The 20,482-nt window shown below is 38.9% G+C and overlaps 3 protein-coding genes across 8 annotated transcripts; 1 reads left to right on the top strand and 2 right to left on the bottom strand.

The window, feature by feature from the left end:
- Positions 1–5,541: 5,541 nt before the first annotated feature.
- On the top strand, positions 5,542–8,427 carry mfap5 (microfibril associated protein 5). 5 transcript variants are annotated; one of them, XM_024267907.2, is made up of 8 exons: positions 5,665–6,180; positions 6,292–6,389; positions 6,467–6,541; positions 6,653–6,685; positions 6,789–6,818; positions 6,904–6,991; positions 7,882–7,955; positions 8,035–8,427. In XM_024267907.2, the coding sequence occupies exons 2-8, from the start codon at positions 6,371–6,373 to the stop codon at positions 8,145–8,147; spliced, it is 432 nt and encodes a 143-aa protein (XP_024123675.1). In that variant the 5' UTR covers positions 5,665–6,180; positions 6,292–6,370; the 3' UTR covers positions 8,148–8,427. The 5 variants fall into 5 exon arrangements, with proteins under 5 accessions (XP_024123676.1, XP_024123673.1, XP_024123675.1 ...); XM_024267906.2 differs by having other exon boundaries at positions 6,271–6,389; XM_024267908.2 differs by lacking the exons at positions 5,665–6,180; positions 6,292–6,389 and adding an exon at positions 5,542–5,648.
- A 43-nt stretch (positions 8,428–8,470) lies between these two features.
- Positions 8,471–16,015, bottom strand: LOC112143709 (adaptin ear-binding coat-associated protein 1). 2 transcript variants are annotated; one of them, XM_024267880.2, is made up of 7 exons: positions 15,996–16,015; positions 13,678–13,778; positions 13,203–13,307; positions 11,892–11,973; positions 11,672–11,780; positions 11,404–11,551; positions 8,471–9,911 (listed from the first exon to the last, which is right to left on the bottom strand). In XM_024267880.2, exons 2-7 carry the CDS (start codon positions 13,733–13,735, stop codon positions 9,799–9,801), a joined length of 615 nt encoding a protein of 204 aa, XP_024123648.1. In that variant the 5' UTR covers positions 13,736–13,778; positions 15,996–16,015; the 3' UTR covers positions 8,471–9,798. The 2 variants fall into 2 exon arrangements, with proteins under 2 accessions (XP_024123648.1, XP_024123647.1); XM_024267879.2 differs by lacking the exon at positions 15,996–16,015 and adding an exon at positions 15,606–15,798.
- A 1,591-nt stretch (positions 16,016–17,606) lies between these two features.
- Positions 17,607–18,740, bottom strand: aicda (activation-induced cytidine deaminase). Its single transcript, XM_036215900.1, has 4 exons — positions 18,336–18,740; positions 17,946–18,228; positions 17,732–17,847; positions 17,607–17,657 (listed from the first exon to the last, which is right to left on the bottom strand). Exons 1-4 carry the CDS (start codon positions 18,519–18,521, stop codon positions 17,607–17,609), a joined length of 636 nt encoding a protein of 211 aa, XP_036071793.1. The 5' UTR covers positions 18,522–18,740.
- Positions 18,741–20,482: the final 1,742 nt, after the last annotated feature.

The following is a 20,482-nucleotide window of genomic DNA, read 5'->3' as shown; positions in this document are numbered from 1 at the left end:
TGTCATAAGCTACAGAATCAAGTTAAATGTAAAAACAAAATGACATATGCCCAGGACGTGAGAACATGCTTACGAACATCTTGACCCTACATTGCCAAAAGAACCAGTTTATCTACATGTGAGTTTGTATTTGTGAGTCAACTTTTAAGACCGTTCAATCATAAATCCGTTGGATCCCAAGTCGGTCTCAAAATCAACCAGAAAAAGTCAGAGATTCTGACCTTGAACATTTCATCTCAGCCCAATGATCAAGATCAGTGATCAGAATTTACCATTCACAGAAAGTTTTACGTACTTTGGTAGCATCATAACGTCAGAAGTAATAAGGACATAAAGAACAGGATTAACAAAGCAGCAAGACGATGTTATGGTCCCAGTCCAACCGTTTTTTTTCTCTTTAATTATGACTGTGCCGTTTTGGCCAAAATCAAAAAGCCTTTGTAATTTTTTGAGACATATTTTATGAGCAGTAGCTCATTAAATATACAATTCTTGTCTGTGGGCGGGACTTGGCTCGGAGAAACCCCGCCCTCTTTCCGTCCCCATTGCTGAGAGCTCTGTCTGTACGCTTATATATATGCTGCTATACCTTGTAGCATCAAGCTAGCATTAGTGGCGCAAAAATAATGGTGAGCAATATTGGATCAATCCCCGCAGGGGGCAGAGGAGCAAAGAGATAAGAGAGACTCTGGCTCGCCCAGTCAGTTGTTACATCATTAGCCCCAGGTTTTTCTAACATCCGGTTCTCTGATCCAACTCGATTTGATTTAAGAAATACTCAGATGTCGTTTCAATTGTATTTTTTTTATTTAGGTCCTCTATTATGAGAAAAATGCTACAAGAGTATGTTAAAAACACAAAAAGATTCATTTTATTTAAGTGGGTCTTTAGAGAAAAAGTTATCAGAGCAAGAATTATAATTCTGACAGATAGAATGACTGACTAATAACTGTTTATTTCTCTGTAGAAGTAAATGGAATTTTGATGTCTTGAGGCCAGCAAGTACTTCCTGTTTGGAGTGTGAGGGCGGAGGGGATCTCAGTCCAGGTCTCATATACAGTCAATGGGGAAAAAAAACAATAAAATGATCTGGAGGGCCGGATATAATTATCTAAAAGGCCAGATCTGGCCCCAGGGCCTTGACCTTGACATATGGTTTAAGGTAATGGTCAAGTAGGTTCATACTCTGACTAAATGACAGTAGCTACACGCACATGTGCAAATGACTACGATTATGAGGATCTCCCAGTGGATAAAGAGGCACTGTGTCAGTTATCTGGCTTTTGTTTTTGTGTATTGCTGTTAGGATGACAATCACTTCAACATTGATTAGGCTGTAACTGTTACCCCTCTTTGATGTAATGATAAATTACACTTTGAAACTTATGGATGTGCTTTCAAAGGATTAAACATCTTGCAATTGTTTTCCAAAATTGCAGACAAAATAAAAATCGGAAACAAAATCTGAGAATTACTTTTAGTGTTTTGTCCTAACAGCTTTTATTGCAACATACAATATACAGGTATACATTTAATGTAAGTCTTCTTTACTATTAGGCAAATATTAACATTTACAACAAGTTTAAGAAGTATTTTTTATCATTTATTCTTCCACAAAACCCCCACAGGTCTGCATTCACATTGCCGTAAAGCAACAGGTGCTGTAGAACAGCACAGAAGTGTCTAAAATTGGACTGAACAATACAGCCTGATAGCATTAGCAGTTAAATCCTTTTCCAAATCTCCTTGTGGATGAGACACTGTAGTCACATGAGCTATTTTCATGTATTCGTTTTTTAAGCTAGCCACATTTTAGCCCTGTCCATTGTTTATTAATGCAGATAAAACCCATTTTTGTATTGTAGGTTTAAAGTTTCTTATTTTAAAGCTTCACAACTGCTGACAGCTTGAAGGAAAAAGTAACTTCTGACTCTGTGGAGCTTTGGGTGGCACTTTCATTAGGGCTAAATTTGATTCAGTCCTAGCTTCCAACTTGCATTGTGCCAAATATCACAGTTTCAGTTTGGATTGGGTCCCTGTTGGTAGTAACTGCTAATGCGCTGTGTGAGAGTTTGTGTATGCCAGCAGGGCCTGTGCTAACCCCTGCTAAGGGCCACTCCAGATGCATTTATAAATAGCACACGGACCCATCCATTTACACAGCATACATATCATCACCTCCCTGTGACTGGATGCACTGCACAGGCCACTAAACGTAAACGGCAGGTTGCCGTGGCACCCAAAGGCCCCAAACAGCAAAGTCTGACCTGTGTTTCTTCTCACTCATTCAGGTGTTGAGCAGAAAATGTTTGTCTTTTTTCAAAGTCTGGTCATTATTAGCTCTGTTGAGATTTCAGTGAGTGTGATGCTTCACTCTCTTCTTCTGTTTCTTGGGAAACAATGATACGCGCTGCATGTGATACCCAGGTTGGGAATTAAAGGATGACCATTACCTGACAAATGAGAACACGTGCTCCAGAGGACAGAGGCCGTGAGGTGCCAACACAAAGATGCTGATCGAGGTGCAAATCTGCTGCAGCCCCAGAAGGACAGATAGCGGGGATCATGAAAACGGAGAAAACAAGGACAGTCTGTTGGGTGCCACCGAAATCCCATGTTGGGTATGTGCAGCTCACTTTACTGTTGTCCACGCAGGCCTGAAAAGGTTTGTGATGATGGACGACACACGATCTGAGCAAGACTCCTGTGAAGGATGCATTTATATCATGTCAGCGGGACTTTGATTTCATGCTACCAGCATTAAATGAACAACACTTCAGCACACAGGGCTTGTACTCTGAGGGTCTGCAGGGTGTCATTGACGCGACAACATTTCAGAATGCTAGCTCAGACATGTTATTGCAGATTATTTGCCTTGTTTTTTTATCTTAAACAGGGTTGGAGAAGCAGCTGGGAAATTTTGTTGGACGAAACAGATATTCAGAGAGATATTTGATAAGCACGTTCACCGACTGTGAAAAAGATATGCAAAGCTGATGCAGATGGGAAGATTGATTTCTCATAAGGAAGGAAATAAAGTTTATCTAGTTTATAAATAGCAGGGCAGCACAATGTACTGCTTTGACGGCTCGGTTTCTCTCCTGATGCTTTTTGTGCATGCGCCAGTTGAGAGCTGGATACAAAAAATAAAGGAAAAGGAATGAAGGGGCAGGCACAGAAAAAGGGGAACTTCCAGGAATGGAAATGAGAACAGAAGAATGTATTGTATGTATGTCCTCAACCGGCTAATAAACAAGTTAAGAGATAATTATGTGTTTACATTCTGGCATGCTTGCTTCAATCATTCTCCCTTTCCTCCTCTCTTTCTCCTCTCCTTCTCCATGCCTGCTCATCTTTGCTCTTGTTTCTCCTCACGCAGGAGCAACTTGAGCCGAGTGGCAGGTTGATGTGTACACAGGATTGATCTTCTCTCTTGGCTCCTCTGCTCTTTTCTCTTGCGTACGCTGCCCCCATCAGTCAACCTGTCATCGGCCTCGCCCCGTCGACCTTGTTAGAGCCACCCCGCTGGCGTTCTCCCGGGAGTCCACGTAGCCCCAATGTGTCAAAGGGAATGATGAGTGTGTCCCCGTTGAGCTGACCTGCTCTGCCGTGAGAGAGCCGGTCAGACCAACGTGGAGTGCAACTTCTTGGATATGTGTGGCAACATTTATATGAGTCAAATCCGGGGGAGCCAATTCAGTGTCAGGTTTCCCTTCCAAAGCAGCTATAACTGTCCCAATGAAAATCCTCTTCTCAACAAAGGGCTCAGAGACAAAGCATCAGGACTGAAGCCTTGATAGTAGTTTTTATTTTAGAATATGTGAGGAAAAAAAAGACAATAAAGTTCAGCAAACTAAAAATAAATATATTTTTAAGCTGGTAGAAGATATTTTTCTGCTAAAACAGGTGATCCAAAGAGAATTGCAAGTCATGAATTAAACAGGATTTTTGCAACATTGTTTTAAAAATAATAATAAAAAAATATTTCTGAAACCATTGGAGTTCATTTAAGATAAACTTTAAAATAAATGTTAAAAAAATTCTAAACTGCACTAACTTAAAAAAAATGTTAATTCAATGAAGAAAATTGTTTAGTGTTATAAAATACAGGTGAATTTAGCAAATGTAGTGAATTCCCAGAGCCAAAGGTGCCAAACTAGAAGCAATGTTTGTAAATGCTTTGTAGGGTTGAGGAGGGACTTTTGAAGAATACATTTTAAGAAATAAAGTTATATCAAAAACAACAATTGTACGTTTTTAATGACTGTCTCTAAAAGTCTCCTTGAAAAACATGATTTTACGTCATTAGATAATCTGATTAAGATGATTGCAATAGATTGAATAAAAAACAAGACAAACAAAACTTTAGATATTCTCCTTCTTCAGAAACTGGACATAAAACTGCATCACTTGTCTGCATGTTCTTCTGCAAGACTGTGAATACTCACATCTCTCAACACTCCCTCCAAATGCACTGGATCAAATCATCAGAAATGAACCTATGATATGATGATATGATCCTGCATGATATAAATCAGGGGTGTCAAACGCACTGGGGGCCAAAATCTAAAACACACCTTAGGTTACAGGCAAAACAGGATAAACATTTATTGAATATTCTAAAACAACATTTTTAAAACTTTAAAAATGTAACATTTTAACATTACAATGGATGACAAAAATGCAGGAATATTATTCCAGAAAAAATCTACTTAAACCTTAAATAACTTTCAATATTTTAATCTCCATAAAAATATACTTTTTAAAAATTATAAATGCTACAAATAAGCACAAGATAACATCAAGCCATTTGTAACAATAAAATCAAATGATCTGGAGGGCCGTTTCCGGCCCCCGGGCCTTGACTTTGTCACATGATATACCGGTAAATCCTTTATGACATTAAACTGAAGCTTCCAGGTTTGTTGCAGCGAGTGCAGAGAACAAAATAATTCCATTTCATTAGCGACAGGAAGTACTTATGCTATTTGAATGGGGGTTTTGATCAATTTTCTGCAATTTTCTGAATTAATTTAATGCATTTCAGGAATCTGCTACAGCCTCTGAGGCTTTTTCTGGACAGGTGTGAGGTCGACCACAAGATATAGTGACCTCACAACCTAAAATGGTTAAGGTAGAAAATTGTGACTCTATAACAGAAGGAATAGGCCCTGCAGCAAGTCTGTGAAGGTGGGGAGTTCCTGTCTTTGTGGAGTGCTCCACCTGCTGTTTGTTCCAGGTACTTCAAAAAGAGCTTCAGTTTTTATTGCAGGTTTTTACTTTATTTAAAATACAAACAGAAGCGCTTAAATATTTTTTTTCTAAAGCTGACAGGAAACATTTCTCCATCTGTGAGCACGGAGAAGTCTAAACTCTTTCTACTTACAGCATTCAGACTACATGCAGGAAAAAGAAATTTCAAGCTTTAACAACATTCATAATAGTCAATGCATGAACACAATGTTGTTTAGTTAGGAAGATTATTTAAGTTAGAGGGGAAATATGATTTAAAATATGAAAGCTGTGATGGGATGGAGGAGGGGGAAAGGCAGCAGCAGGAGGAGGGTGCAGGAGACGGGAGGAGGAGAGTGAAGAGAAGACAAGAGAATCATAAAACTTAAACCGTTGTGGACAAGAGCAAAACATTTGTGAGTACAAGTTTATTGTTTTTCACCAGGTTTGGAGATTTTGTAGAAAATACTCACATGTGCAAAGTCCCGAGGACAGTTTATAGCAAAACGTTGGCTAACTGCTGCACTTCAGAGGTGAAAAGTAAGTTGCATGATGAGTGATCTGTGCTGAAGCTGAAAAAAGAACAAATCTGTAGATACCTTACAACTAAACCAGGATAATTTCCAAATCTCAAATGATTAATGAAAGATCTTAGTTGATGAGGACTTGGAGGGAAAAAAAACAGCCATGCTCAGATTGGTTAATGATGATTGCATTGTTGGCATGTTTTTATGAAAAGAAAGCTGCAAAAGAATGCACAAAAGTGTGGAAAAGAGGGGCGGAGGGGCCCTCTGAAGGGGCAGACAAAAATACATTCTTTTGAGAGGACTCACACTTTGGACTCCAAACGTTTTTTCTGACACATTGCATGAGGAATGATGCAGGAGAGGAGGGAGAGGAGAGGAAGGAGGGCGGATGAAGGCAAAGAAGAAAAACACATTTGTGGAGGTGAGATGTTGTTTTAGTCGCTCCACTGCCACTTTATCAAATCGTTTATAAGCTGTCTAATAAATGGTTGATTAAACATATGTGGGGAAGTGACATCAAGCACTTTCATAGCCGTGAAACCCTTCCAAACACAACATCGCACTGGAGCAGAACTTTTGGGGGAAACATTAAAGTGAGGTGGAACGCATTTATGTGCGAAGGGATTAAAGGTAACCCAAACAGGAGAGTGGATATTGAGCCGTTCTGCTTCGTGAAATCATCCCAAACTCTTTTCCTCTTCCTGCAGCTCGTAAAGTTCACCTCTTACAACTTGAAGGAATGGGCAGCCTCCCAGTGGTCCTGCTCCTCTGCAGTTTCCACGGTAACGCTGCCAAACAGAACACACAAATCACTGCGTTTAATTACAGCTGAGTCGCTGCTTGTTTGTTTTCATGCCATGAAACACTCCCCTCATGTGGTTTCTGTTCCACAGTCCTCACAGCTGCAGCGCAAGTTCAGCCAACCGGTAACACTCTTTAAATCTCAAAGTCACACTTTTGATCGATACGAGTGGCATCTGTCCGTCTGTGAGTCACAGCCAGGCTTCTGTTTTCTTGCCTTGCTTTTAGAAACTCCTGAAAGTACCTTGTTGCCAAGTAGTGAGTAATTTTAGAGAATCTTTTTGAAGTTTTCAGGTGTTGCTTTGAGATTCACACGTCAACCTTTCACTTCCTGTTCCCACAGACTGCAGGGAGGAGATGTATCCGTGCACCAGGATGTACTCAGTCCACAGGCCGGTCAAGACATGTGTTGGCTATCTGTGTCTCTACAGGTGTTTTACACATCATCCTCAATTATTAAATTAAATTAAGAAAAAATGAAGGTTTTCACCTCATCTTTTGAAAATGCAGAAGAACACTGGTCTTTAAAGTTCATTTAACTTCATATTTTGTCACTTCATTACTAACCCTTTGGGTTTACATTTTAGAATTTTGTCTCATTTGACTAAAAATTGCATTTGTGCTAATAAAACAGCACAAACACACAAGTAAATCAAGAATTTAAAACTGACAAATGTCCGTTTCTGAAGGGGCCAGTTTACATGAATGCTCATAAATTTATTTGTGAACTGGGCAGCAAAAAGAATGCGGTCCTTTGTTTTCATTGTTTGCTGCGGCACAGTTTGGCAGCCATGACTGGAGCTAAATGTGTCCTGTAATTGTTGAACTTTTCGGCTGATCGGATGAACCAAACGCTCTTCTGCACCGAGTGACTCTGAGACGAAAAGTTCTTCACAAAAGCTAGAAGGTTAATGAGGTCTTTTATCCAAAGATCCAAAAACCCAACATTTGAAGAAAAAACAGATATAAATAATCATGACAACAAACCTTAGTCAACACCTAACCATGATACCACCACAGCCATGCTTCATAATTTTTAAAACATTTTATTCAATATATATTTTCTACCTGAATCTCTTTGACTTATCTGATGGAGGATTGTTGATGCTTGAACCATCCATCTTATCTTTTTTCAAGACTAGGAGATAAAAAATTATGTGTTTAAACTGAATTATTTGACCTTAAAATGTCACAAAGCTTTAGGTGTGGCTTCACATTTACAATTACACTGTTTTATTATAGTTATAGTCGAAATTATTACATTTTTATTTTGTTTAGACTGAATTTTAAGCTCTAACATTATATTTGTCGATCAACTCAGCCTTCCTCGTGTCTACGTGATCAACAATGAAATCTGCATGAGGACAGTGTGCGAACATGAAGAGTATCTGAAAGGTCAGTCTTGGTTAGTCACTTGGTTACATAGCTTTTTTTTTTTCTTTTTTAAATGTTTTTCCTGTGTTGCCCAAAACAGCTGAACTATGCAGGGAGTTGTCCGGGTGGCCCAAACGCCTTCAGAGGTCGGCGACCAGGAAACGCTGCCAGAGTCGTCGTAGAAACCCCAGAACCTGGATAAACAAGGCCTGACTTTGCCCCCAAAAAAGGGACTTGAGCAGCTGTTCGACTTCATCCAGGAGTCACTTTCTTTTACACACAAACATGCTGAGTCATATTTATGTTTACGTACCAATACACAATGTCTGAAAGTTGAAGTTTTACTCATCTAAAATGTACTGTAGTATTGGGCCTATAACACTGACACTTTCATGTAGAAATATTTTGAAAATAAAAATGTTTTTACAACTGTAAAATGCTCACATGTGATCTATTATGTGCACAATTTAGCCAATAAAATATATAAAATGTTTGTTTCTGGTCCATCATTTTAACTCAAGACACTGAGCTTTTTCCTCGTAATGTTTATTTCAATATACATTTAGACTTTAAACAACAAGTGAGATTTGAAACAATGGATATAATTTAGATAAATACAGACAAACCAGTGAGCTCCAACTAACATTCATCAGCACAGCACTTTGACATCAGTCACAACACATATGATATAACATAATCTATCTCACAATGACACACTGCATCAGACACAGACCAGCTCTCTCAATACTGCAATGTCAGCAATAAATACATTTGTACATTTAATCTTAATCCACAGGTAAACTTGTTTGAACATGCTCTAGTTGAGGTATGTGTCCTGATCACCTACCCCTCCATAAAAAAAAGTATCAAACTGTCAAAAGAAGTAAAGCAGAAACACGGACCGGATCCTTAAGGAAGAGAGAGGTCGTGACCTTCATGACTCAGGCGCAGCTTTAGCAGCTGCGCTGAGTTGAGATGACTTAACACAAACCCAATCATCTCTCCTTCCCCTTGAGGCAAAGATGAAAACACTCTTTCTTCTTCCAACTTCCTCTTCCATCCAAAATTCCTGCTTTCATGTATCTCGGTGCACAGTTAACAACAATGCGCAGCGCTCCGGTGACCCATCGCTGCCGAAACGCGTGGCGAACAGCTGCACGGCCGCAAAAAGCCAACGAGAGAGCGCTGAAGCGCACAACCAGGCGGTAAATCAGCTGATGGCTGACAGGACTCTTTCATGGAAAAGCCTCCAGTGGGGAAACTGCACAAAAATTTCAGCTGAATATCTGTCGAAGCCTGCATTAAAAGCAGATTCGATATAAATCACTAACCACAGAAACAGACTCGACTGTCCGTCAGTGCATAAAGTCAGTCCCGATGAGACTTTGAGAAAGAGAAGCTGCAGAACATAAAGTCAACGACGACGCTTATAACTACAGACACAATATGTACACTTATTTAAAGAAATATTCTCTGCACTGTACATCAAGTTAATGCATGGATATATTCTCCCAGATTTCAATCATGAGATGATGATAATTAGACTTCCTCTGATATATCTATGAAGTATCTTACACATCTATTATTAGGGCTGGGACTCAAACATACAGACACTAGATTGCTTAGATAATTAGAAGGGAAAGGAGTCTGCTGAACAGTGATGGTCTGGAGTTCTGAATGTGTCTGAGAAAGACTGTGCTGTGAGGAATTCAGACCAAAAGCAAACAGGATGGGAGGGGGTTGCCCTGCTTGGCAGGGAGAGATATGGGACCCCTAGAATAGGGAAAATAAATTAGCAAAAAAGTGCTGCATAATTTTGAGGAGAGGGACAGAGAAGAGGGAGGAAGGTAGAATGAGTTCCTCTTCACTTCTGGGTTACAGAGTCAAAATCTCCCCACAAGTCAGAGCTCGTCGTGGAGGCAGAGTTGGACGGGGCCACAGAGTTGGAGTTGCTGGAGTCCAGGTCTAGCAAACAACCTGGTGGTCAGAAAAAATTAATAAATGGCAGTTTTTAATAAATATTCAACAATAAACAACACAACTGTTTGCTTGGTACCAATTAGTAACATATTGTGTTGGGGCAAAGTTTCATCACAGAATACTTGAAATAAGTTAAATATTCTAAATGTGTATCAATCAAAACCAGATTGAAAAAATTCTAAGAAGTTGCTTCTTAATGAATACTTGGGAAACCAACAGGAAAAACTGCTTTTTGCAGAAAATGTTCACTTTTAAAGAATTCTGGAGACTAAAATGAACATTTCTGTCCTGGAAGAAAGTGGGAAGGGAAGCATTAAAGATCCAATCCAATAAAAAAATGTCTTTTTGGTGTTCTTAACATGTTCTTGTAGCATTTTTCTCATTATGGAGGACATATCTAAAAGAATTTAAGATCAAAACTGCATTAAGCAAATGTATTATCCCAAACTCAATTTGTGAAATGTCATAGTTAATGGAAACGCAGCTACTGCCTTTAAAAAAACCTCACAGGCTTTTTAATTTGGGCTAAAAACTCTATAATCGTAAATAAAAGACCATTGGGAATGATTTTATAATAGAGAAATATATAGCTGGAATGGGACTTTAAAGATCCATTTCAATGACAATAGTGTTTTTGGTGTTTGTAACATGTTCTTGAGGCATTTTTCTCATGATGGAGGACATTTATAAAGAAAATTAAACTCAAAACTGCATTTCTGATTATTTCTTTGATCAAATTGTTGTTAATCAGGAGCAAAATACTGTTTGAAAAGAGGGCATTTGTAATGAAGGAATTACACTGGGCGGGCCACTTCGTGCACTGAGCTCTCAGCAATGGGGAAGGGAAGGGGGGCGGGGTTGCTCCTCACCAACAGTCTCACAACTCAGAGGGAAATTTCTAATAAACTACTGCTGCTCTGCAGAAACCATGATCAAGAAAAACACACTTTTTTGGCTATAAACAGCATAATCAAAACACCACTGGGAACACTTTTAAAATAGATCAAAAGATGATCAAAGTGCACTTCAGATTTTCATAAATTGCAAACTGCAGTTTTAATAAGAGGTGCCAAAGCAACCAAATTCCTTCCTGAAGAACATTCATATTTCTTGGTTGCAGAAAGGTGTTCCTAATCAATCTTCTTCTATTTGGAGGTTTGATGGCAGTTGTCTGTCGATGCATCAGAGTCAGCGTCTCAGAGCAGCTGAACAAGCTGCTGCAGACGGCTGCTTTTGTGCTGGAGAGGAGACTGAAGCCTCTGGAGCTGATTGTGCAAGACAGGTCATCACCGTTTGTGCAAAAGCTTCACAACATAGTCAACAACAAGGCTAAAAATAGTGATGAAACAACAGAGTGTCATTGTTTAGAGGCCTTGACAGATAGATTGTGTGTGGATTACACACACACAGTAACAAAAATAAAAAAAGTTTGGCTTTCTGCTACCCTTTATTACATCTTAGTTTGAACTCTTTTACACTAGTTACCTACCAGAGTCACTTCCTCCTGTGGATGGTTGTGTGTTATGATTGGTAGATTTGGATGAAGGGGGTGGGGCTAGCTTGCCCCCAGGTGGAGGAGGAAGGAGTCCCAGGCCTCCTGAACTCTGTGGGCGGGTCCTGTCCTTTTTCTTGGTTTGCTAAACGAACAAGAAAATGTAGAAACAGCCACATTGGTTACCTTAAGTACAAAACTTTATTTTTTTTTTTAATTTAGACTTGCTAGTAACTATATTGACACTGAAATGAACGAAAGTTACCCCAATGTTTATAGTAATAGTCTGTCCTTCTTTGAAGCCCAGATCTAGTTTAGGGGTGGAGTCTGGAGCCTGGGCCTGTTTGGTGAACTCATCGTCCTGTTTGACCCACCTGAGGAGAACAAAACAGGAAGTTAGAATCGCTAAAAGGATGAAAGATATTCAAAAAGCGCGTTTCACAAAATAAGTGATTATTTTAACACATTGAAGAGGAGCAGCGTACTTGAAATGGTCTTGAAGTGCAACATTGAAGTCAAAGGCATCTCCGCGGTCTCCAAACCCGATGCCTATGAAGGCTTTGCGACCTTCAAGATGAATAAACAAAAGTTCATCATTTAGACAATTAAAGGTGAAAACAATATTTTACTAACAGAAAAAGTACAAGTGTACACTTTTAAACATTTTTTCCACATTTAAACTCCAGACATATCCAATTTTGAGGAATCCTTTAACCTAAAAAGCTTCAAAACTCTCATTTAATTGGTTTCAAAGTGAACATGTAAGCAAATATGCACCAGAGTTTGACCAAAACTTTTGGAGAACTCGTAAAATGGTCACAAGATTTAAGATATTAAAGCCGTACTGCTCTATTTAATAAATAAAACAAACTCCACCTGTATTTAAATAAAATATGGTCCACGGTGACCTTTGGGAGCTGCCTCAATGCAGCTTTAGCATCAAAAAATTAACACCAGCTCCTGAAATTATGGAAACTATCTATTTTAAAATAATCTACTCAAAGTTTGCAGAAGAAGCTAATAGGTTACTTTAGCAACACTACCTAATGATCCCAAGTGAAGCACACACTTTAAACTCTTGCTTACAAGCCCTGATTATGTCTGAATGATGTCTTTGAGCCTCAAGATTCTGTTAAAATGCATCTGAAATTATCTGATTGCAAGTAAACAGTTGAACGGAGTTAAAATATCAATGGAAGGGTCTCTAGATCCATACCTCCCCGAAAAACAGGCACATTTGGCATAAATTTGCTTTAACTGTCATGGTTGCAAAAACAAAAGGATTTATATGGATGATATATCTAAACAATTGTTACTCTGCATGCTACAGTAGTGTGTGAATGACAGTGCAGTTCTTATATTGAACACCTCATAGTGTTACACAAAAGTTATGTCCATGCAACTTTATGCATTTTTTAATTACAAGCAACCAATATATATAAGAAATATGTGTGTAAGAATTATTTTTGCACACTGTTCAAGTAACAGGTTTTTCAAAAATATGTTGTGCCCTGTTTGTGCTGTTCAAACAGGTTTAATGAAGTTGGATTTAGCTAATCATCTTTTCAGATAGAAAAAAAACAGTTTTCTTCTTATTTATTTACTTGAAAATTGTGCTTATTTTGAAAAAGAAAAGCTAAACCTCTTGGAAAAGTGAGTGTGTCTAGCTTTTTCCACACAAACACTGTGCAACACAAAATGATTTTCTTTGCATCATTGTATGCATTTAGCTGCTTTTCTAAAATTCTGAGCTAAGTAAAATGTATTTATCACTTTGAAATAAACTGTTTACTCACCGTTGTCATCCTGAATGCGGAGCACAAAGTAACGGCTTGAGTCACTGACGGTTTCCACGGCGATGCCAGGGTACTCCTCCACCGGCGCTTGAGCAAACAGTTCCCCTGTACGTTGGAACAAGGGAAGTGATGGCAAAGTCAGCCTTCATGCAGGGACATTCAAGACTAAACTCATCGGGGGAAACCTGTGTAATGACATGACATGTCACTCTGACGTAAACAAGAGAGATGGATTAACCTGCCTGTGTATATATCAGATTAACATAGACAGCAGAGGGTGGGTACGGACGCAAACACAGATGCAGACTCCTTGTGGAAACATAAACTGCTTCCTTGTGTACGTGGTAGGTCACCTTGGAATGGATGACTAACAGAAACCAATTGGCGGACAAAAAAAAAAATAAAAATAAGGCGACGGAGGGATTTCCAGCTAGGAATGAAAATAACGGTGCCGTCTCGTCTGCTTTCCTCTCACCAGAAATTTTGTCCTCCAATTTCACGTAGGCCACTTTTCCCCGGGCGGTCACACGCATGCGGCCCGTCCAATCAGGAGCATCCAACTTCCAATCAGCAGCTCTAAAGATACACACAGTCAAAGTTAAGTTTGTTAAGACTTGTTTGAAAGAGCACAACAGGAAAGGGGTAGGAAACTTTTGTTGTTTTGTCCCACTTAATTTCTGGTTGGTCCACTCACTCTCTGAGTGAGGAACACAATTTACCACAACATTTACACCCTGACCGATGCCGTAATTTGTGGTTTCAAAATTGACATGACGTTTGGGTACATGCCTGTAGATTATTACAACCAATAAGGGCAGATGTCCATGTCAAACTTCTGACTCAATTTTGATTTACAGGTCGACAGTTTGATTTATTTTGTTGATTAAATAATGTTTTAATGTCCACTTTTTTATCTTAAAACTAAATATAATTGCTTTATATAAAATAAGTAGTGATTAAATCCAATAAAAGAATGAACATTCAATATTAAAATAAGTAATTTGCTTTTAAAAAACCTGAAAACACAAGAAACTGCATTAAAATAAAACTATTTGATGATTGACTTGATGTTTCTGTGAAGATCAATGGAGTAATTTAATTAAAGAACATTATTCACCGGGGTTCATTGGTAAATTTTAATCTATCAATTCTTGCATCTCTTTTGACTTTGAATACAAGATTTAAACAACATTAGAGTTTTAACATGACCGATAACTGAGATAAATGGCTGTAAAGGGTTCGATCTCTTGCTGAGTGGTGTATTATTAGAGTATGTTTAAAGCACATATTCTTATCGGCTACTGCGTTACAGTGTCTGGTTGCAGTTTAGAGGCAAAGTGTATTATTACATTCAAATGTATATAATAATTGTAAAAATTGGATTCTATACAAATATTGTCATTTTCATTTTCAAAAAAGGAAGAAAGAGATGAAAGTGCACCAATGTCATAATGATAGAATTTGTTATGTTTGACTTGACATTCTTGCATTTTTTTAATCAAGTAAATTTCCCCAAAGCTGCATTTTATTTTGAAAACTGTACGGCTGGATAATTGTGATTTTGCTCTCCGTTTTTGTAGCACATGTAATTTTAGGTTGGAGGTTGTGAGGGGCTGTGAACTAGAGTGTAAATAGTCAGATGACGGGAAGTGAGGGCAGGCTTAAAAGATGATCGGAATGGGACTTTAAAAAGAAAAGGAAAGTAAAAATTGTCATATATATAGAAAAAAATATAACAGTTACAACCATCTTTGTAAATATCTGAAATGCAAAAAAGGAAAGACTTCACTAGTCCAGTTATCTAAGCAGGTTTTTATTGATTGGTGTTGGGTGTTTACTACTCTTAAGTGGCGTAGAGGCAAACGCAGCAGATAAAATGAAATTTTCCAAAATAAAATCATGTTTCTGTTGTTTGCATGCATGCTTATTTGCAAAAAAACATTTGTTTTTCCTTAAGCTGCCCTAAGAGCCCTCCTGATGCATTCTTGTTTTTTTTTTAATTATCTTTCGAGATCTATTTCTTTAACAAGTATTTGTTAACATTTTCAAATCAAGATAGGTAAAGGAAACCATGAAATTATCATTTGTTTGCATGAACTGGAAGTGTCATTTCTGCACTGCTATGGCTGCCTGAGGGGAAAACACAGAGAAGCTGACAGAGAGATTCATGTTCTTAATCAACCTACTGCCTTTCAGCGACTTTAGCTAACAAATGCTGCTAAAGCCTCGCGGGCATGTTTGTGTTGTTGCTCGTCTCTTTCGTAATGACCTTGCGTAAAGCACAACACAACAATAACACCAAGCACAGAAACTACACCGCGGTGAAGTCTGCTCCATGTTAGCACCATGAGCACGTCGAGATGCGGGATGCTGGCTGGGAACGCTCGCCTCCTCCTTACCTACCTGACCGCCCGGTTGGATGCTCTCGGTGGAATCCGGTAAACGTTGACTTCAGGTTTCACACACAGCACGGATTCGTACTCGAACTGACCGTCGGCCGCCATCTTGACTTTTTTAATAAATACGCCGGTGGCGGTGGCAGCCAACGGTTGGCACGGTCAGCATTAACGGCGACCGGACCGTAATGGCAGGTGCAATGGCGCAACACCCAAGCTCGAACTGACTCAAACATATTAAAATGTTTCTATATTTCAGATTTTAGTCCAAATAGATAAGAAATAGACGACAGTGTTGCGTTTTTTAAAAGCCGAACAGACAAAAAGGCCGTAAATAGGTAAAAATACACAACTAACATATATTTTAATAAATTAACATTAAAAATGTGTGACTTACCACAAATAAAACATAAAACAAAAGTAACGTGTATCATTAAAAGTTTTGTTAAATAAAAAAGACTAATAATAAAATAACAGTTTTGGCACAAAATGTTAAAAACTACACTGTGTATGGTGCTCCAGCAGGGCCAAAATTATTTCAAAACTGCTTTTTATTTTCCCACTGTTATGAATAAATCTGACTTGCTTTGTGTTTCTTTTTGACTTATTTTTTGCTACAAAAGGGTAGGTGTGTGGAGTTGTGATGTGAAAAGGTGTTTAAGTTTCCCAGGAGTCATTGTTTGACACGTAACCATTAGCAAAAAGTAGTCAAATCAATCCCATTCTAATTATATTTTTATCTACCGTAAAAGCATTCACAGTGGTCTTCTAATTATGAATATGCAGATTTAGCCAAAATCAAAACATTGTTGTTGTTTTTTAAGACATTTTTTTCTTCTTGCGGAGCGACTGAAATTCATCAGAAATTCACTTTTTGAGTTGTGGGTGGGACTTTTGGCATGGAAGTAACCCTCCACTGATATTCCATCATTCCTTTGTTTACACCATCTCCTGCTAGCTTACAGCCCCTCACAACCCCAACCTAACATTAGTGGTGCAACAAAAATAGCAAGCGATATTGGAGCTACACAGCCATACAGTTTTGAGCCAGATTTCAGCTTGGACGAGGAAAACAAAGACGTGCATGGATCTGTTTGCCTACAAGTGTATGCATCAGAGTGAAGCAGACCAAGGAAACTTTGACCAGCCCATTTCAGTTGCTGCGTAAGAGGTTTTTCAAATGGCATGTTCTTATCTGCTTTTGATCCTTAACGATTTGAAGTAATGACATACTCAGAAATCCAGTTTTAATTTAACATTTACTTCATTTATGTCCTCCATCATGAGAAAAATGCTTCAAAAAGATGTTAAAAACACTAAAAGTAGGATTCCATTGGAGTGGACCTGTAAGTGTACTACAAATATACTTAGTTTGTGCTAAAAGTGAGACGGTATACTTGAAGTTTACAGTAGACTTAAAATGTTCCTATTTCATCTGAAGAAGTATCCAGTTGGTGTATTTCCTATACTACATGTACATTGTTTAAGCCTGTGGTATACTTGCTATACTTATATTCTACTTAAAAGTAAAGCTAAAGTATTAGAATATATAGGGTTTTATAGGGTTTTTGTTAAGGGAGGACACTTATTTGGGGTTTTTGATAAGCAATTGCAAGCAGTTTGTTATTTTTTTAGTTAAAATAATCTGTTTTTCAGGGATTTCCATATTGTTTAATATATTCTTTCTATAATATTTATTATCTTAAAATTGCATGAACAGTTTAATTAGTACCCCAGAGTAAAATGCACATACATTTTCATTAAGTTAACTTTTAGGTTTAGTAGAATCAAAAGCACAAAGCAGGATTTTGTCGCATGCAGTTTTTTTTATTTCACATTACAAAGTTGCTACACAAACAGCAAACAGCAGCTACAGAACATTGTAAGCCTTGCAACAGCCTCAAAGCTTTTTTTCTCAGTTTTTGGAGTTCTCAGTTTTTGGAGTTCTCAGTATGGCGGTTGTAGTGATAAAGCAACAAACATATCTTCCCACTTCTAGAGGTATGGTTCACAGTCCAAGAAGCTTGAATGCATCTCTGAAATCTTCTGTCTCAAAGGGCTGAGAGAGAAATGAAAAATAATATTTTTAGTTTAGACAGTTCAAGTTGGCGAAAATGTTGCTCAATGTTGTACCTGTAAGATGCGGTTGAGTTTCCTTGAAAGCCGAACAGAGTTTTGGTGCAGTCCATCCCAGGGTTTAAATTTGCTTTGTTTCCGAGCCACAAAGGTTTGCCAGCAATAAAAGTAATCTAAAGTACAAGAAGTGCAGTCAACGTTAAGACAATGGTTGATGTAAAGGTAAATACATCATAGTTTTTTAGACCTTTGACAAAGGCTTTGACCCTACCTTTGTAACTCATGACTGTGATGTGAACACCAACTTTTTTCAGCATCCGCAAGCCTTCTCTCTCACGGCTGTCCTCCATGTCACAGAAATACAGACGGGAGACAAAAATCCTAAGACGGAGATTGGGGGTCTGGCTGAGAAACTGGGCTATTCTAAAAGAACAGTTGGCACAAGGGGACCAAGAGCAAAACCAGGTGATGGAATAGCTGACCCTTCCCTGTCCAGTTGCTCCATATCCCCATAAACCAGGACACAAAGCACTCAGGTGGCGCAGGAACAAAAGCTGGAGACCAAAACAACAACACAAAAAGGTAAAGGATAAAATTACTGTTATATATTTACAATTCTTTATCTCTGTGCAGGATCTTCTCACACTCTACCTGGTCTTACCTCCACATGACAGCCATTACGATTGCGGAGATGTCCAAAGTCAAAGGACAGTGATTCTGGACCCACTCTCCTTTTCACCACAAAGCAGAGGTAGGTTTCATGTCGACCTCTTGCCCAGCGCATGTTCTTGTAATGGTAGATGAACTTCTTTTTGGGTAGAAGCACACTAGGAACGAATGAAAGCATTGAAATGATTTGTAATTGTTTTGTGCAGCACGATGTCAAATAGTCATCGACATGACAACTCTAGCATTTCGCTTTGCAGATGACTCAGACTGATTCACCTTCAAATCTGACAAGAAATCCATGTAAAACCTGTGGTTAACCAAACACGAGTGACGGACAGGGAGACAACTGTTAACATTCACTTACAAACCTTTTTCTCATTCTCAGTTTCACAACTTTGACTGTAACCAAAGATAGACGTTGTTCATCAGTTATTAAAAGTGAAACTTTTGATTGAGCTTCATTGTAGAGACTAATATTAGCATGGACGGGTGGTCCCGAAAGCAAAAAATGCATCTCAATGAAATGTCTTTCGTTGAGAGTTTGCATGTGGTAATTCAACACATTTTTGCAAAATAAAAACCAGAATTAAACATACAAATAAAGGGCTCACCTGTCGAGCTTAGTAATCATTTCAAAAGACGCGCTTCGCTCTCCGTCATCAGGCGTAGGTATTAAATGGAGGTCAATGAGAAAGAGTGAAAGTGTGTGTTGGGGGGGTTAAAGGGAAGGAACTGAGAACCTATAGTTCTAAACATAAACATCCTGCATACAGCAGAGGCAGCTGCTGGTTGGACAGAAAGATTTTTAAAATAAGATTTGGGGGGTTGGCGGGATACAAACAAAGTGGTTGAGTAAACTTTCTTTGCAAAGCAAACACAGGCTTGAAAACTCATTGGCTGCTTTCGTTCTTCATGATTATTCTTTTGTTTTGAAGAAAAAGACAGTCATTCCTTTAGTGACTTAAGTCTCCAACAGGTATGTTTTATAGAAATGATTATTGACACAAGATAGATTTGAGTCATCATGTAAGCAGTGTGTTTTAAGCTTGTCACAAATATAGCTTTTCTGAATCCTCACATAGTAGACATTTTCTCACATTGTCCAACACTGTGGCATTCCCACATAACCTGCCTTTTAACATTTTCTCATTTTCTCCCAGATAGTTAACCAATTTACTTCTCTCACATGCATTTTCCGACTTTGAGTCTTTTTCCCTGGGTTTTCCAAAGTGCTGCCAGGCTGGGAGCAAAGCTGTAATTGACCTCAAACACCTACACGTTTGTTGGACCAGCCGGCCAGCTGACCGACCGCAGCTTAGGTACCAATCTCACTCAGAGGCGTTTGAACCCTGAGATGCTGTTGTTTTAGCCAAATCAGGATGGGTATTATTTTGCTTTTTTTCCTGTCTGATTGTCTGTTTTGGTTCAGTCTGCTCCTTCAAGTGGCACTGCATGCAGAGGGATCCTGCTTTCCCATGACTCCCCTCACCCTGTCATGCACTTTGTGGTTTGGGGAATTCACCGTTTCCCAGGGTGGTTGTTTTTGGAGCCCATCTGTGTGTGTGTGGATAAGCATGCTATTAATGCAGTCTATATGTTATACGTCATCTGGAACAAACGCTTCTAATTTCTCCTTTGATTGTGTGGTGCCCCAAAACTTATGGTGATTCATGTGTGTGAAGCGTCTTAGTGAATTAGCATCATGTGCATTACTGTGATGCTGCACCAGCCCTCCTTTCTCTGCACATTTGATCTCGTGTGCACGGTTCTTTTCCCTCCACTTCAAGGGGCCGATCAAATGCTGAAGTACACCAACCACTTCCTCCCAACTTCTCCGGAGCTTGGCCACAGTTGACCAAGGTCATCTCCCAGTCACGCCCCTCGTGCACGACTGTGTGTGCAGAACTAACAGCCAGGCGTGTGCATTTAGCCTAAAGTCAGGGGGGAAGAGAGAACGGGTTTAAGAATTGCCAAGTCATACTTTCCTAAACCCACCCGCCCACACACACACACAAACACTCACACAGCCATAACGTGCAGACATATAAGACCACAGTCACAAACAGACTTTCTTTCCAGTGTGTGAACTCACATCTGTTTCCTGACAACAATAATAGCTACAGATTGGGCGGTAAGCTT

Source organism: Oryzias melastigma, linkage group LG16 (assembly GCF_002922805.2).
Source record: "Oryzias melastigma strain HK-1 linkage group LG16, ASM292280v2, whole genome shotgun sequence".
In the NCBI taxonomy this organism is placed as follows: Eukaryota; Metazoa; Chordata; class Actinopteri; order Beloniformes; family Adrianichthyidae; genus Oryzias; species Oryzias melastigma.
Note: the sequence above shows the minus strand (reverse complement) of the source record. Positions and strands in the feature narration are given on the sequence as shown.

Excerpts from the sequence above, each read along its gene's own strand:
- mfap5 (XM_024267904.2), top strand. The coding sequence starts at position 6,260 with ATGTGGGGAAGTGACATCAAGCACTTTCATAGCCGTGAAACCCTTCCA. Across the intron at positions 6,542-6,652 it reads GCTCCTCTGCAGTTTCCACG|TCCTCACAGCTGCAGCGCAA; the intron begins GTAACGCTGCCA and ends TCTGTTCCACAG. Across the intron at positions 6,819-6,903 it reads AAGTACCTTGTTGCCAAGTA|ACTGCAGGGAGGAGATGTAT; the intron begins GTGAGTAATTTT and ends CTGTTCCCACAG.
- LOC112143709 (XM_024267879.2), bottom strand. The coding sequence starts at position 15,706 with ATGGCGGCCGACGGTCAGTTCGAGTACGAATCCGTGCTGTGTGTGAAA. Across the intron at positions 11,552-11,671 it reads CTATTACTATAAACATTGGG|CAAACCAAGAAAAAGGACAG; the intron begins GTAACTTTCGTT and ends TTGTTCGTTTAG. Across the intron at positions 9,912-11,403 it reads CACAGGAGGAAGTGACTCTG|GTTGTTTGCTAGACCTGGAC; the intron begins GTAGGTAACTAG and ends TCTGACCACCAG.
- aicda (XM_036215900.1), bottom strand. The coding sequence starts at position 18,521 with ATGCTTTCATTCGTTCCTAGTGTGCTTCTACCCAAAAAGAAGTTCATC. Across the intron at positions 17,848-17,945 it reads CACAGTCATGAGTTACAAAG|ATTACTTTTATTGCTGGCAA; the intron begins GTAGGGTCAAAG and ends CTTGTACTTTAG. Across the intron at positions 17,658-17,731 it reads AACTCAACCGCATCTTACAG|CCCTTTGAGACAGAAGATTT; the intron begins GTACAACATTGA and ends TTTCTCTCTCAG.